This window comes from Durio zibethinus, chromosome 22 (genome assembly GCF_047325235.1).
Source record: "Durio zibethinus cultivar Kanyao isolate XHJ-2024 chromosome 22, ASM4732523v1, whole genome shotgun sequence".
NCBI classification, from domain to species: domain Eukaryota; kingdom Viridiplantae; phylum Streptophyta; class Magnoliopsida; order Malvales; family Malvaceae; genus Durio; species Durio zibethinus.
In genome coordinates this window covers 1,851,593-1,867,950 of record NC_143183.1, presented here as the reverse complement: position 1 = coordinate 1,867,950, position 16,358 = coordinate 1,851,593, and the positions used below count along the sequence as shown (strand labels likewise).

Sequence of the window (16,358 nt, the reverse complement as noted above, 5' to 3'; positions counted from 1 at the left end):
ATGTTTCCAAATTCTTTCAATCTCGTAATTTTTAAGTGACAATTCTAATAATATATGAATTGATCTAATAAATGATCAATCCAAAGTAAAATATTAAACACACTAAATCAATACGAAAAAATATATATTGAATCTAAATGAAATTTGCAAACACCTATGATTATATTTTTAAAAAAAAGAAAATTATTATATATAATATATTGATGATCAAATTTTAATAAGTATAGTTTTATATGTTGATAAAGTGTTAGATTTTAATTTTAATGATTAAATTTTAATTAAAAAATTAAAATTTTTAATAAATTTATATAATAATATAATAAGTACACAATGATATTCACTAAATCAATATGAAAAAATGTGTATTAAATTGACTTTCCCCTCTTAGCCTAGTAATTAAGAGGTCAGTTGAAAATCATGTAAAGCGTGGATTCTACCCCCACCATCCCTCCTCCCCCCTCCTTTGCAAAAAAAAAAAAAAATGTATTAAATTATTATAGAGAATATTTCAAAAGTAAAATATTAAATACACTAAATCAATATAAAAAATGTGTATTAAATCTAAATAAAATTTGAAAACACCCATGATTAACTTTAAAAAAAAAAGGAAATTATTATATATAATACATCAAAGATCAAATTTTAATTATTATAGTTTTATATGCTGATAGAGTATTAAATTTTAATTTTAATGATTAAAATTTAATTAAAAATATATTAATATTTTTAATAAATTTATATAATAATATAATAAGTACATGATGATATTTTCATTCAATTAATAAAATATTTTACAATCAATATACAAAATAATAATTTCGTAAGCAAACTAGGAACTACTATTGGATCAAAATTTAAACCGAAGGTAAAAGAAAAATCCACAGCTCCACCACTACTTAGCTTGTTTAGTGCTCATTTGCCTTTTTTCAGTCACGACATTCTGAATTTATGGCATAAAAGGCTTACCTTTCACGTTCTTTTTAGTGACAAAAAGAGAATTAAAAGATAAATAAATAAATATTTTTTCCTCTCGAAAAGTAAAAGAATCAAATCTTGTAAAGCCCTTTTTCCTGGTGCTTTTCCTCTTTATTCTCTTTAAAAATCTTTTGGATCAACTTTGGTATGAATATTCAGTCCTTTTTTAAAAAAAAAAATTAAAATTAAAATTTGCTAATTATCACCTAATCAAATGTTTTCAAACGTTAAAAAAATGCTAATGTTTAGTAACAAATATTTAATAATTTTTTTTTTTACATTCTTAATTATTGAATCATCAAATTATAAGAAAATTTTTATTATTTTACATTTATATTTTTATTTTGTCTAATTTTCTTTAGAGACGACTAATAATATTCACCACATGGGAGTATCTATTTTCTATAACAAGAAAATTGCAAGCATGATAAATTGCCTTTTCTTTTTTTTTTTTCTAGTGAGAGAATTCCAATTAGGATGTAAATGTGAATTTCTTTACTCATTAAATTTTACGTATTAAAAAAGATAACGGGATCGCTGGATTGAGCTAAATCTCTGGCTCGTAAATTCGAGTTGTACTTTTAATAAATCACAGCTTGCAAACTGATCTTCATAAGTGCCATGGCTAGAGAAGGTAAAAAAACTCATAATTGATGGATTTCGATCCGATTAAATTTTTTAAGATCAATTTTTTTTTAAATCGGATATCAAATCAAATCAAGTGACATGAAAAAAAAATCGAGATCGAATTTTAGATAAATTCGACCTGATTTGATATATATAAATAATTTTTTTAATTATTTATATATATTTATATATTTTTAATTTTATATTTATATTAAAAATAATATTTTATTAATTTTAAGTCAAATCAAATCGAATATAATTTTAAATAATATTAAATCAAATCGAATTTGAATATAAAAAATAATAAAAAATTATCAAATCAAATCAAATTCAAATTTTATATATTTAAAGTTAAGTCGAAACCATTGCAATCCCCAGCCATGAGATCTGCGGATAACACTCTACCAACTATTTCACAGCCTAATAACTCTTTATTTATTGGTTTTGGTTGTAGTCAAAAGATGCACCGCCGATTATGAAAAATGCTGCAGATTGTCTAATACAATCTTTCCCCAAAAGAAATCATATCTGCAAATGACTTCCTTCCGTTCCAATTTTCCATCTTTATTACTGTCACTCTCTATTAATTTGATTATATACAAGTATTGATTATAAATAATTGATTAAAATATAAAAAAAATTTATTTAACTTTGAAAAAAATAAAATTCAAATTTTTAAAAATTATACATCTATTAATTTAATTAAATATTTAGACATAATTTATATTAAAATTTTATTATTAAAAATCAAATTTTTTTTCTTAAATCAACATCGAGCATGTTATAATGTCAACCATTATAATCATATCTTATAACAAAAATGTGATTCAACACTTAATTGAGAAGAGATGATTAGTAATATAATAAAAAAGAGTTAATACAACTCCCAATACTCATGTCATAGATTGTACTATTTCCCATAATCTTTTGAAAATATAAGGCAAGAGGGTCCCCCTTTACTTAAAGTCACCATATATGATCCAAAACAAGGATTATTACTAGTTCGAAAGTGATGGCTTTATAAGAGAAGTTTGAATTTGAAAGAAATTGACCCCAAATGTCAATAAAAAGATAAAAAAGTTCATCATTAGGTTTTTCAAATTCAGTTAAAAAGAATCTAATTTATAAGAGGAATTCTATTCCCACCCACCCTTTTCACTCTTTTTTTTTTAAATTTATTTTTAATTAAAACTAATTGATTAATTTTTAATATTTTTTATTTTCAAAATTTTAAATTTGTAAAAAATTTTGAATTTTTATATTTGAAAGTTTAAAAAATTTTGAAAGATATATTTTTTCAATTGGTTTTTTTAAACTTAAATATTATTTTTAAAAAATTTTTGGATATATATTTTGAATAAGTTATATAATTTATTGAAAATTCATATTCAAAAACTTTAAAATTAATATAAAAATTATTAAATAATTTTACTTAAAAAATATATTTAAATAAAAAATATGGAGGTGTGCTTAAAAATCCCATTTATAATAGTAAGAGATAAAAATTCCAACATTCAAGACAACGAAATGTTAAAAAAAAAAATTTACGGTTATAAATAACCAGTCATCCCACTATTATTAAAAAAAAACATAAAAAAATAAATAAATACTAATTTATTTGAGTCATGTAAACAAATTGAATTTATTTATTTATTTCTTCTTGAATTGAATTACCCAGTGAAAATTAATTTTTCTCTTGTTCAACTAATTGGCTAACTAATTTAATTACAAAGTATATGCACATTTTTCAAAATAAAAATTTTTGTTTTATGGATTTGATTATTTTGCCTTAAAAATAAACACGAAAACAATTCGAATCTATATTTTCTAAAACAAAAATATTCTAAAAGATTGGTATGTCGATTAAAAAGCTTACACTTTATTATTATTATTGAATGAATGAAACTTTTAAAGGATGAGAATCAAAATGTCCAAAACAAAGTTCAAGTTCGAGTGTTCATGGATTTTTTGGACAAAAATATGGTACAGTTACAGTATGTCCATTTTATTACATCCTGCTGTCTTCAACTCCTTCGATTGCAATAGCCAGTCGCAGCCATGAGAGCGTGAGCTCATCCAAAGTGTCTTCCAACCCCAGCTCTTTTTCCTGATTTAAATGTGATGAATCAGTGATTTCAGTACAGTGAACAGCCAAATGTGACAATTTCTGTGGTGAAAAGCTTTGTTGGTGGATTCACGTTCACATCCTCATCATAGTTCACAGGTTCACGGTGTAACCAGCTCATCTTTAACCAGGCCCAGAAGTTTGGTATTTGATATAATTGCAAGAATCACAAGACATGGAAAATTAAATGATGGAAATCCCAATAATGAGCAATGTCTGTCTGTCGGTCAGATTTTTAACCTCTTGTGCGTTTTCTTCAAAAACATTTCTTAACTTTGTTCTCTTACCTCTTCCGGTCTTTTCCTCCTCCGCTCTCCCTCCATTCTCAAACCTGGATTTGCCTGGAACAATGGAACTTCAATCATAAACTTTTTAGACAGATATTAAAACATCTATGTTGACTATTCTCATGTTTTTACATTGAAAGATTGGGCTTTGCTCAAAGTTCAGTTCACTTTCACCTCTGAAAAGAGGTGAAAAAGTGTCTGTTTTAAGTCTAAACTGCCATTCTCATTGCTCCTACTGTTCCTCCATTTCTCTCCCTTTCCCTGCTTCAACTCAACATGTTGTCCCTCTCTTCCCTCTGTCTTTGAGTTGGAACTTGAAACATCCCTTCTTGGATCTCGCATGTTGTCTGGTTTGGTCCTTGTGCATATTTTTGCTTTGTCTTTTCAAACTATGCCCCATTTACATTCTTGAATCATCTCCCCAAAACTGAAAACCCCATTATAGCAACAAAGTTCACCTCTTTTCATCAAAGAATTTGAACATTCTTCTCTCACCCTCTGACCCTTTTGTTATAGTTAAAAACAGTCAGAGAGAGAGAGTGAGTGTCTGGGAAGGTGTTTTGAGTGTGGTTCAAGTTCAAAAACAGTAATGCCAACAACTACCATGAGCCACCTCCTTCCTCTCCTTCTCCTCCTCCTTCTATCCACCGTTACAGCCACTACTGCCTTCCACTACCACCGGCACCTCCTCCACCAACCTTTATTTCCTTATACCTCTCTTCCACCAATCTACCCTCCTTCCTCATCTTCCCCATTTCCTTCCCCACAACCACAACCTCATCACAACCAACAACAACAACCCAAGTATCCATTCTCCACAACTCCCCCTTCCACCCCTCAAAGTCCCTTCTTTCCTTCCTTACCTTCCCCTCCACCCCCTCCTCCGCCACCTTCCACACTCCCAACTTTTCCCGCCAACATCTCCTCCCTTCTCATACCACACTCTCCCTCCCCCGCCTCTCACCGCCGCCACCTCCTCCTCATCTCCTTCTCCTCCGCCCTCCTTGCTGTTGCTATCATCCTCTCTCTCGTCGCCCTCATCCTCTTCCTCCGCCATCGAAACCACCAAAGCACTTCCTCTGACGACAAAGCTTCCCGTTCAGACTCCCTCCGCTTATTCCCTCCCAACATTTCTCCCTCAGATGCCTCCCAAAAGGCACCTCCTCCACCACCACCGCAACAACCGCCACGCTATGTCTCAACCAATCGCAGCTCAGATTTTCTCTACTTAGGCACCCTTGCAAACCCTAGAGTAGACCCAGAAAAAACAGCCCTTCCTAGCAATGGAGGTATCAAGCTGGGAGTTTCATCTTGTCCTTATCAAAAGCTTGGCTCTCCGGAGCTGAATCCTTTGCCACCATTGCCAAAAGTCCAAACTTTTCAAAGTGGAGAACAGCTTCTCCAAAATGTGCAGATGGGTAGTTCTGAAAACAATGTTGAAGATGAAGAAGAGGAGTTTTTTTCTCCGAGAGGGTCTTCAGGTAGAAGAGAGAGTCCACCCCCAGTAAGAATAGGATCAAGTTCAAGGAGGGAGTTTCAAGGTGAGAACTTTGGAAGTAGAAGCTTCAACTCAAGAACAGCTTCATACCCTTATTCGAACTCTTGTTCACCTTCAAATTCATTCTCGAACTCAAGTGCTTTGAGTCAGAGATCCAAGTCTCCAGATACTGTTGTTCCTATCTATACAGTGAGAATAAAAAACCCATCTTCAGCTTCATCTACAAGGTTATCTTCATCGTCTTCAGAAAGGGATTCACCGGACAGAGGTTCAAGTTTTTCAGTGCGGAACAAGGAATCTCCATCAAGGGTTGTGCTTAAAAAGTTGCCACCACCACCTCCTCCCCTTCCTCCACCTCGTTTTTGGGAGGTTCCAGTAGCTGAAAAAGCTATTCCTGAAACTAATTCTGGGGGGCCTCCGGTTCTTGTTGCACCTTCCAGGCCAATGGTGTTGCAGAATTTGGCTATGAATGAGCAGTTGAAGAAGAACGAGGGCTTAGAGAGGAGTGAAGAGACCCCGAAACCGAAATTGAAGCCTTTGCATTGGGATAAAGTTAGAGCGAGTTCAGATCGAGCCATGGTGTGGGATCAGATAAAAGCAAGCTCTTTCCAGTAAGATACGAGCATCTCTAAATTTATTTTCTTCTTTTGTTATTTAATTATTTTATGTCTACGTTTATCGACTTTTGAGTGTTTGGTAAGTTGTAGAATGCTATAATGGTTCTTGCAGATTGAATGAGGAAATGATTGAGACACTGTTTATGGTGAATAATTCAAATTTGGCCACCAAAGATAATGTTCGCAGGCAGATTCTGCCTTCTGTGAATCAGGAAAATCGGGTGCTTGATCCAAAGAAGTCTCAGAACATTGCAATTTTATTGAGGGCACTAAATGTGACTATTGATGAAGTCTGTGAAGCACTTATGGAAGGTAATCATTTCATATGCATGGCAAATACAATGAATCAATAAAAGATAGAGCAATAAAGGAGATCTTTGACAAGCAATGGTCCTATAGTTAGGGGCACAGTCTTTAGAGGGTTATATTTGACAAAACAATTGTATAGATTTCTAGAAAGGGAAAAGAACGATAAATACTCTCTAGTCTAGAGTCACATTTTAATGCATAGAACCCCAGGCTTGAAATGATTTAGTTGTGCCACAACCATAAAACTTTGAGTTCCATATTCAAACCAAACAGTCATTAAAAAAGGATAAATTGCAATGACTCATTATATACTTTTTGGATGCTATGCTGTGACCTTGATGGTGGTAAATTAAAAGCCTTTCCCAACTGAGAAAATCTTATCTCTCAGTCAAAACCGTACCTTGTATAGCATTTGTAAAGAAATAATTCTCTGTCCTTGAGTTGAGATTACTAGAAAACCTCTGCAGTTGAGAGTTGAGACAGATTTTGGAGGTGTCACCTATTTGCTATCTATTGTCCATTTGTCTATACATCTTCATGAGGGCTATCGTTAAGTTTAACATGGCAATGGCCTGGAAAAAATAATGGTGTATTTGATGCTATTCATAACTGCGTTAAATATTTTGCTGAAAATGGTTGCGCTTATATCTCCAATTCTCGAAATGCTATTTCTAGAATAAAATTGTATACTTTATTGCCTTTCAAACTAAAGTAGCCAATACAACCTAGTGTTTTCTTTCTCACCATCCCATCCATCGTTTCTTCATTTCCCTCCCCTTCCTTACCTTTTATTCTACCTCTAAACTGCATTAACTTCATTCTCTGAAAACAGGCAATTCAGACACTCTTGGGACAGAGCTTCTAGAAAGCTTATTAAAGATGGCTACTACAAAAGAAGAAGAGCGTAAGCTAAAGGAGTTTAATGATGAATCCCCTTTTAAGCTAGGTCCTGCTGAGAAATTCCTCAAGGCGGTGCTGGACATACCTTTTGCCTTCAAGAGGGTTGATGCAATGCTTTACATTGCTAATTTTGACTCTGAAATTGAGTACCTGAAAAGGTCTTTTGAGACTTTAGAGGTAAGTCTTAATTTCCCATCTGTATGCACTCATGTGCTTCTGGTTATTGGGTAACCTTTAAGATGTCTTTTATGAATCTTGTATATATCAGTCATTCTTCATCATTAATACCTTTGTATTTTTTTATTTTTTTTTTACTTTTGGACCATAATCAAATTTTATTCAAGATAAAACATGTTCTATTAGGACTGTTAGCAACAAAGTTGCAGCAGCTTGCCGCAAGTTAAAAGATAACAAGTTTAGAATAAAGGAGTTGTCAGTTGTTTCTCTTCATTGTTACTTCTTTTTTCTCTACTTTTAGGGGATCAGATTTACTAGTGCAAGAAACTTTTGGGGAGCTTCAATGTGTCTCATTAATCTATCATATTTTCTTTCTTTATGTCATATATCCAACTGACAGTCAATTGTATACCTCTATATTCCTGATTTTCCGAGTAAGAAGCTTGCCTACTGTTTAAGAGGATAACAGTTCTGCTTGTTCATCTTTGGCTGTTGTAATGATGTTGCAATAGGCACAAGATAGTGCACTATTTTGTTGCATTATCCAAGAGCCTCTAACTCATTATGCGTGGCCCCCATAAGCTATTACCAAAAAATTCAATGGTCATAATCTCTGCATCCTATGAGAGTTGGTGTGGAGTATTCCATGCAGTTGCCAGAAATAATATCACTAATAAAGGAGATTTGGTTAATATTCCAAAAAAATGCCAAAGAAGAAAAACTTTCATGATATTATCTTCTTCTCTGGTAGGAATGCATATGACTGCTGAGTACAAGTGAATATGCTTATGGTAATCAAGCTTCATAGATATGAAGACTACATTTATTCAATAAAATTTTGGGGGCAACATTGCACTGTTTCACCATTTTACTTTAGATAAAGCTGTGTGCCACATGTATTCATGAAGATAATGTCTTTTTCATAACCATTACTATTTATATTCTGGTCTTTTATCTGTTTGAAATGAAGGATTTTAATATTTCCATTTACTGTTGTGTGGTAATTCTCTAATTGCTGCAGCTTATTTCTCCTCTGCAGGCTGCTTGTGGAGAGTTAAGAAACAGCAGAATGTTTCTGAAGCTTTTGGAGGCAGTCCTCAAAACTGGGAACCGCATGAATGTTGGCACCAACCGTGGCGATGCCCATGCCTTCAAGCTTGACACGCTCTTAAAGCTTGTTGATGTAAAGGGCACTGATGGGAAAACCACACTTCTACATTTTGTTGTACAGGAAATCATCAGAGCTGAAGGTTCTCGCCTTTCTGGTGCCAATCAGAATCCGAAAGCTGAAGAAATTCAGATATCTGAATTTCAAGATGATGTTGAATTTAGGAAGCTTGGTCTGCAAGTTGTTTCTGGTCTAAGTGGGGAGCTGACCAGTGTGAAGAAGGCTGCTGCTATGGATTCAGATATTCTTAGTATTGATGTTTCAAAACTTGCGACTGGTATCTCTAAAATAAAAGAAGTTCTAAAATTAAATGAAGATATTGAGCTGAAAGACAGTGGCCACAAATTCTCTGAGTCAATGAATGAGTTCCTGAAGAAGGCAGAGGAAGAGATTGTAAGGATCCAAGCCCATGAGAGAGTTGCTCTTTCTATGGTGAAGGAGATAACAGAATATTTCCATGGGAACTCAGCCAAAGAAGAAGCTCATCCCTTCAGGATATTTATGGTTGTGAGGGATTTCCTTTCTATTCTTGATCAGGTGTGCAAGGAAGTTGCCAAGATCAATGAGAGAACAATATACAGTTCGGCACGTCCATTGCCAAATCCTGGCCATCCCCCAGTTTTTCCCGGACTTAATGGAAGGCAGAATTATGGATCCTCTGATGGTGAAAGCTCATCATCATCATCATTATAATCATAGTGCCTGATCAATGTCTCACATCTGCATATGTGCTTGTGGGTAAATCTCATCATTTTCATCAAAGTTCCTGATCCACGAATCTTATATCTATCTAATCAGGTCCCATTTCATAATGCAGCAGCCAATGCAAATATGTGCTTGTGGGTAATCTCAACATACACATGCAGCAGTCAATGTAATGTCTTAAATATATTAACTTAAAGGATTTTGGAAGTTATTTGCTATGTGTAATATACCGGATGTAATAAACTAGTATAGCTAAAAAAGTTAGATCTATCTTGTAAATAAATTGGTTACTCAATTGAGGTTTATGCTCAATGATAGAAGTTGAATCTGTTGTGATTTGATATGTACCTGCCAAATATTTGTTAGTACTGGAAATCAATGAGAAACAAGTTGTGAGTGCTGGGGACAACCAACTGAAGGCATCGATCAATCAAATCAATGATAGAGATGCCAGTTCTTCTTGTGGTTGAGGCCTGAGAGTGCTTTGGACGGTCCTGGTTTCATCTGGCACTCTTTTATTAGAGAGAGAAAAGCAAAGATTGGTCATGGTCAAAGAACATGGTCCTTTGTTCGAAGAGCTCAGAGTTAGTGATATTTCTTGCTTTTCTAGGCAGTTGATCAATCTGTTTCCGGGAGATTAAGATGAAAATAATTCCATCATTGCATCTTGACAATGAGAAAGAGTTTTAGTTTGTTGTATATTCCTCAAATGGATTTATTGCTTGTCGACCTTGGATTTTAGATACAGAGAAAGATTCAAACTAATAAGTAGAACAGCATATATATTTTGCTCTTGACAGGATGCTTAAGATTGGATCAAGAAAATCATAGAATTCTAAAACAATAGGTTTGTGTGATTGTGTCATTCTTTCCTCTTGACAGAGTTTTCATGATTGTTGCCTATTGGGAGCTCTCACATTCCATACGTTCAAGAACCCGTCTTGCTTCTTCTTCAGTGGCCGGAACAACATTTCGAATCCTCAATCCCTCTTTCATGGCCTCAGGACGGATAGTAAATGTGAAGTAGAATTTGTTGGATACCTATTCAAATTGCATAGCACATACCAAAGATAAATACTGCATTCCAATCTCAACAGTACTAAATTAAACTGGCTAACGAGACTCAAAAGTTAGAAGAAGATAATTAAACATTTAGCTATAATTATCACGGCTGCCGGCAAGATTTTTTTATGTTTTCTATGGGCCTTCAGAGCATTTAAGATGATCCATGTGCATGCATATGTAGAATCAACTTTTATATAAATCTACTGATATATACCTACCATAATTTGTATATATAATCACACGCGAACACACACACACACACATATATTCAATATTGTTGATTTCTTTTGTTCATTCTTTTCATTTACAGGGTGGGGTTTAGACACTGACCACCCCAAGGGTTGGAAAAAGTTTAATTTGAGATCTAACCTGCAAGGAACTAGAAAGTGAAGCTGCTTTTAACCACGAAGAATGACATGTTCAACCTAGCTAACAATTATACTACTCATTACAATCGTGGTTTCATTCTTATACAGTTTAATTCAGGTACTTACCTCACTTGACCTTTGCTCAGGCCTTGTGACATGAGCTACAACTTCCACATTTATCAGAGGTTTAGCAGGATTCTCAAGTTCTGTGTACAAAACACAAGACTTGAAACGGAGGAAATTTCCAACATCAACCTGTATCAGCCAAAAATAAAAATAAATAAATAAATAAATAAGTTGTTTACTTGATCATTTTGAATATATAAATAAAAAATGTAAAATTTCAAAGTAAATTTCAGCAAAGCTTTCTATATAATGGACAAATTGGTAGGGTATATACCGACACAAGCTATCAAGCACTCTCTCTCCCCCCTGTTGCTCAAATGCACATATAAGCAACTGCATTTATGAGTTTCTTCTGAAAGTTATAATTATTTGTTCAACAGTTTCAACATTCAACTTAGAAAAAGATGTTTCCTGAAGCAGCTAATATGAGAATATCGTCCCATCTTACCATGAGAAACTCCTAGCTCAAACTTCACCACCATCACTAACATTACCACTACTCACAACATTAATTATCATTCTGCACAAAAGCGAGGTCCACTCTCTATATCTGACAAGCTACCAAGATCCAAGGGACAAAAGGCCCACTGTATGTGGTGTGAAGGTTAGCTATTGCAAAGTTTCATTTAGACCTTTTTTTTCTATACTTGAGTCTGCTAGGATTTGAACCTTGGTCATTGGAACTAAGAGTCTGACACTCTACCAACAGGCCATGTGGCTGTTGGCAAGTTCTATTGAGACCTTACTTAACGGTACTAACTACTCACAGGTTTGAAGAAGTCAACATGATCAACTTCCAAAAAGCAGGGTGCTGCACCAGCAAAGGCATAAGCGTTTGAGAACGCCAGTTCAGATGCTTTCCGCATCAAAAAACCTCCAAAAATTCGACCATGAATATTCCTTTGCTGTGGTTGGCACATCATTGAATTCTCATGACAAGTATCTCTTATAAGAATGCTATCTCTATCCGCCAATGCTGGCATGTCGCAGAAAACCCGCCCTTCAGCCAACAATGCATTAAGTCTGTCTTCATCTCCATTATAAATATCCTTCTTTTGTTCTGCTCTCTTCTTCTTTCTCATTTTGTTCCTCTCTTCTGCTTCTTTCCTTAACAATTTTTCATGTTCAGTTTCAGGCAAGATCTGGTTCAGTGGAGCAGATTTTCCTGTCTTGCAGTCACGGGCCACAAATGTGAAATTTGCCACAAGAGCAACTGAATCAGAAGGATGTGGAGAATCTACAAAACAGATTTTATACTAGAATGTAGCTAAGCATATCGGATATAACTAACTCCAAGAAAATTAAGATATAGAAAAATTATTTGTGTACATTATTGAGTCCCAAAATAAATCATAACAAGGGATTATATTGAACAAGCAAATTTTCAGGAGGCTGTAAATCTTATTTTTCCTTCATTTTCATTTTTGACACACAGACACAGAAACCCAAAATCAATCTATGCAAGGAGAATATCACCAAAATCAGAGGGCCTTTTATGACACTCTGAGAAGGTAAAGAACATTAAAAATAGTTTACTCAGCAGCATCTATGTATGCTATTTCTGCAAGGTAGAAATTCATTTGGTATATATACACTTTTCTAAACCTTGAGATTCCAGGTCTTCACTTCAGGTCTTTAAACGTTGAAATGGATCCTCCAAGCATCCTATAGAGGATTAACGGGCCACAAGATACCAGAAAAGTTGAGCAATAGAGCAGAAACAACTTGTGAACAAAAACCTACTTCAGGTGGCAGCAGAGTATACGTAAAACATCAGTATAGGACCTAATTGGTTTGGAGTTGAGTGGAACATTTTTGAAAGAACAAATAATATTTCAAGAGTAAGTGATATAGATGAGCTGCTAATTGTTATTGCAATATGAGAAATTCCTTGGGTAGAATAAAAAGGCATGACCATAGATATCTTAACTCAAAATTGAAATTAGTGCAGTGGCTAAAATTCATGTAAAACTATTAATCTGCCCATTCCAAATAAGCTCTTGAGAACATCAGTCCGGCACATTGCTTGCTTGGAATATTATTTATACTCGGTACCTTAATAGAATTTGTTAAAAACTTTTAAAATTATGGAGGGTTTTTGTCGTAGAGAGACAAGATAGTATTGCAACTGGATCAGTAGGAAGAAATAAAGAGGGCAAAAAGGAGGATTATGCAGTGTTTAATATGCTTGAGTACCGTGAAAAGTGAGAAAGTACAGGTGATGGTGGAAAGCAACTAAACATTGCTTCTCCATCTGGCTTTTTTGTATTTAGCAAAACTCAAAATTTATAATCAATTTATATTCACATGTTTTTATTCAACAAAGTATAGGACGATGGACATTCAGAACCAGAAGAAACAAACAGACATCTACACATGTAAATGAAAATTATTTGCAGCCAACCACAGACCAAAAGGAGAAAACAATGAACTAGCCATTATTCTGCACTACCTGGTGTGGATTGAGTTACTTCCAGCTGAATCTCCATAGATGACCTCCCAACCCATGTAACAGCACCAGACATTTTCAAATCAAAGTCAACACGGATTGGTTTCTTCAGAACCATCTTGTCAACGGAAGCAGTAACCAATAATATAGGCCTTGTTGCGCCATCATCATTACGACAGTGCTGGTCCAAAGCAAACAAACAAATTACATAAAGTTGAAAATTCAGTTATCAGTTATATCAAAACAGAGAGCTTATCACAACAGAACCATGTCAGAGATCACACACACCATTTCAAGCACTATCACCAGTCTAAACTCAAACAAGCTTTGGTATAAACAGACTAAAATAAATGTAGCTATCGAAAGATTTCAAAATTCATAGTAGTACCTTATATGAGATGGTTCCAGCAAGAGCATCAAGATCCTCAAGCAATTTCCCCATCCTCATCTCATCCCAAGGATTCCTATACTGCTCCCTAAGTATATAATCAGAAGAAAACTTATAAACAATACTAGTCCTGCTCCTTGAAGGTGTTTTTGCGACTAATTCACTTTGTGAATCTTGCTTGTCATCAGAACTTTTCTCAAACATGCTTGATCTTGCTTCCCATAAAGCATTTGTTACAGGAGAATGGTACATTCCAGGCCATAAACTGATTGGTTTTCTCATTGAAGACCCTGCATCAATAGGCTGAGAGCTCTGAATTGGTGGACTAACAGTAGAAACAACAGGGCTATCATTTGAAGCAAAAAGTTCAGCATTTGGGCTTGTTTTTTTAACACAAAAGGTCCTGATTTTAGGCAAAGTTTGAGTCTTTGAAGTCAGTTTTGGTTGTTTCAATGAATATGAGAAGTGGGTATTTACCCTCGAGAATGAAGATGAATTTGCAGTGAAAACTGGCAAGGTTGGATCAGAAAACATGGAACTGAAAATGGGATTTTGGGAACTGATTGTTTCTTTGGTTTGACTTCTATTTTTTATCGAGGATCGCAGAAGTGTGGACTTGGAATTGTTAAATCTGAAGAAAGGGTTAGAAAGTGATCTCTTAAATGGGTTCATGGTTTCAGAATTGAGAGAAATCAAGAGCTGTTAATTCCATCAGAATATGGAAGGAAGATGTAGAGCTGAAGGGTAGTTTCAGGTCAATCCATGTTGAGTTTCCATTCGTTACTTTGGAAAGTTTTCTTGAGGGCTTTGTTTTGTTGGATTTTGAAAAAAGAAAAGAATAATTCAATACAAATTTACCATAACCTTTCAATTGGTGTAGTTCTATCATAATAATTATAGAATAAATTTATCATTATTTAAAATTTAAAACAATTAAATCTTTTTTATAATTCAAAAAATAATTTAAAATATGACATGATCCTAAGAAAGTAATCATGAAATTAAAATTCAAAATTTTACTTTTTATTTTATTTTTTATTTTATCATGATATTTTTATTAAATATAATGTTAAATAATCCAAAATTTTCTTTTTATTTTATTTTTTTCTTATTTCATCACTACATTTTCTACTCTATATAATATTACATTATACTTTGTTAGTTGATCGTCAAGTTTTTCATGTTCTTTTTTTATAAATTTTTTAATTATAAAATATTTATAACAAAAAAATTTTGTTGAATATTTTTAATTTATCTAAAACTTGAAATATAATGATTAATTTATTTCAAAATTAAAAAAATAATAAATTACATTAACTAAAAGATTACTTATAAATTTAAATAATTCATATAATAAAATAATAATTTTATAATTTATCTTAGGTTTGACAACTTTAAACACAATATAATGATAAGATATGAAAACGATATGAAAAAAAATTATATGTGTGTTTTTAAAAAAAATATATTTCTTGCTTATTTGTGTCGACACAAATTTTGATATGATATAATTCATATCGTATATGTGTTGACTCGTTTAAATACATAACGTAATATGAATGATATGTTTACTTTAATTTTATAATACGAGTATACGTTTAATATATTTAATACGTTTAACATGCTTTTTATATTTATTTTAATTTAGTATAAACATATAAAAATTATTTTAATTTTTAATCTTTTAATTATGATACTTAATTAACTATTTAATTTCATATAAAAATATTTTAAACATTTAATTATGATATTCATTTAATAATTATTATAAAATTATTTTTTATTTTAATAATATAAATACAATATAAATATTAATATAAGTAATATATATTATTATTTTATAATTTAATCTTTAATAGTTTATTATTTTAAATTTGATATAAAAATTAATATAGTTATGTAATACAAATTAAAATTTAAATATATAAATTAAATACATATTAAATGAGTATTAATTTTTTTAATTTGTAAATATTTTTTTATATTATTAATATGTCAAATTTATTATTTTAGTCATAGTATTATATATATATATATTTTTTTTGTTAGTCGTATTTATTCGGATATATCTATATTAGTCATATTTATTTATGTATATCCATATTATTTATATTTATTTATATTATATTTAAATAAATTAATTATATATATATTAACCGTATCATGTTATATGTAATACGTATATTAAACGTATCGTATTTTTATTTAAAATTTAAATATATTTTATAATTTATATTGTATTCATATTTTAATAATTCATATCATTATATATATCAAACACGATATAATATACGATACGAAAATATAAATTATCAAATCTTACTTTATCTTTACAAATTAAGTTACTATTTATAAGAAGACAGTTATATTAAATATAATAATTGATAATTAATTTAATAATTTTTAATATATTATTTCATAAAAAAGATTTTCAATATATTAAAAATAATAATTTAATAATCTTAAAAGAGTATACACTCTTTAGTAAAATAAAAAAAATGAAAAACACAAAATTAAAGCTAAATGCTTCATTTTCCTATCCATTTATTTGAAAGTTTAAAATTTAAAATGCGA

General features: G+C 32.0%; 2 protein-coding genes across 4 annotated transcripts; one reads left to right on the top strand and one right to left on the bottom strand.

Moving 5' to 3' along the window:
* Positions 1-4,012: 4,012 nt before the first annotated feature.
* On the top strand, positions 4,013-9,729 carry LOC111307658 (formin-like protein 2). 2 transcript variants are annotated; one of them, XM_022905735.2, is made up of 5 exons: positions 4,013-6,123; positions 6,242-6,441; positions 7,271-7,515; positions 8,555-9,417; positions 9,501-9,729. In XM_022905735.2, exons 1-4 carry the CDS (start codon positions 4,604-4,606, stop codon positions 9,374-9,376), a joined length of 2,787 nt encoding a protein of 928 aa, XP_022761470.2. In that variant the 5' UTR covers positions 4,013-4,603; the 3' UTR covers positions 9,377-9,417; positions 9,501-9,729. The 2 variants fall into 2 exon arrangements, with proteins under 2 accessions (XP_022761470.2, XP_022761468.2); XM_022905733.2 differs by having other exon boundaries at positions 8,555-9,729.
* Positions 9,730-10,055: 326 nt separating this feature from the next.
* On the bottom strand, positions 10,056-14,653 carry LOC111307659 (acyl-coenzyme A thioesterase 2, chloroplastic-like). Of its 2 annotated transcripts, none has more exons than XM_022905736.2 (5): positions 13,785-14,653; positions 13,400-13,577; positions 11,715-12,184; positions 10,948-11,076; positions 10,056-10,429 (listed from the first exon to the last, which is right to left on the bottom strand). In XM_022905736.2, the coding sequence occupies exons 1-5, from the start codon at positions 14,454-14,456 to the stop codon at positions 10,289-10,291; spliced, it is 1,590 nt and encodes a 529-aa protein (XP_022761471.2). In that variant the 5' UTR covers positions 14,457-14,653; the 3' UTR covers positions 10,056-10,288. The 2 variants fall into 2 exon arrangements, with proteins under 2 accessions (XP_022761471.2, XP_022761472.2); XM_022905737.2 differs by having other exon boundaries at positions 11,715-12,112.
* Between the last annotated feature and the right edge of the window lie 1,705 nt (positions 14,654-16,358).

Coding starts and splice junctions, on each gene's coding strand:
- LOC111307659 (XM_022905736.2), bottom strand. CDS start 14,456: ATGAACCCATTTAAGAGATCACTTTCTAACCCTTTCTTCAGATTTAAC. Junction 13,578..13,784: donor CTGGAACCATCTCATATAAG/GTACTACTATGA, acceptor GCTTTGGACCAG/CACTGTCGTAATGATGATGG. Junction 10,430..10,947: donor CTGAGCAAAGGTCAAGTGAG/GTAAGTACCTGA, acceptor CAATTTGAATAG/GTATCCAACAAATTCTACTT.
- LOC111307658 (XM_022905735.2), top strand. CDS start 4,604: ATGCCAACAACTACCATGAGCCACCTCCTTCCTCTCCTTCTCCTCCTC. Junction 6,442..7,270: donor CTGTGAAGCACTTATGGAAG/GTAATCATTTCA, acceptor CTCTGAAAACAG/GCAATTCAGACACTCTTGGG. Junction 7,516..8,554: donor GGTCTTTTGAGACTTTAGAG/GTAAGTCTTAAT, acceptor TCTCCTCTGCAG/GCTGCTTGTGGAGAGTTAAG.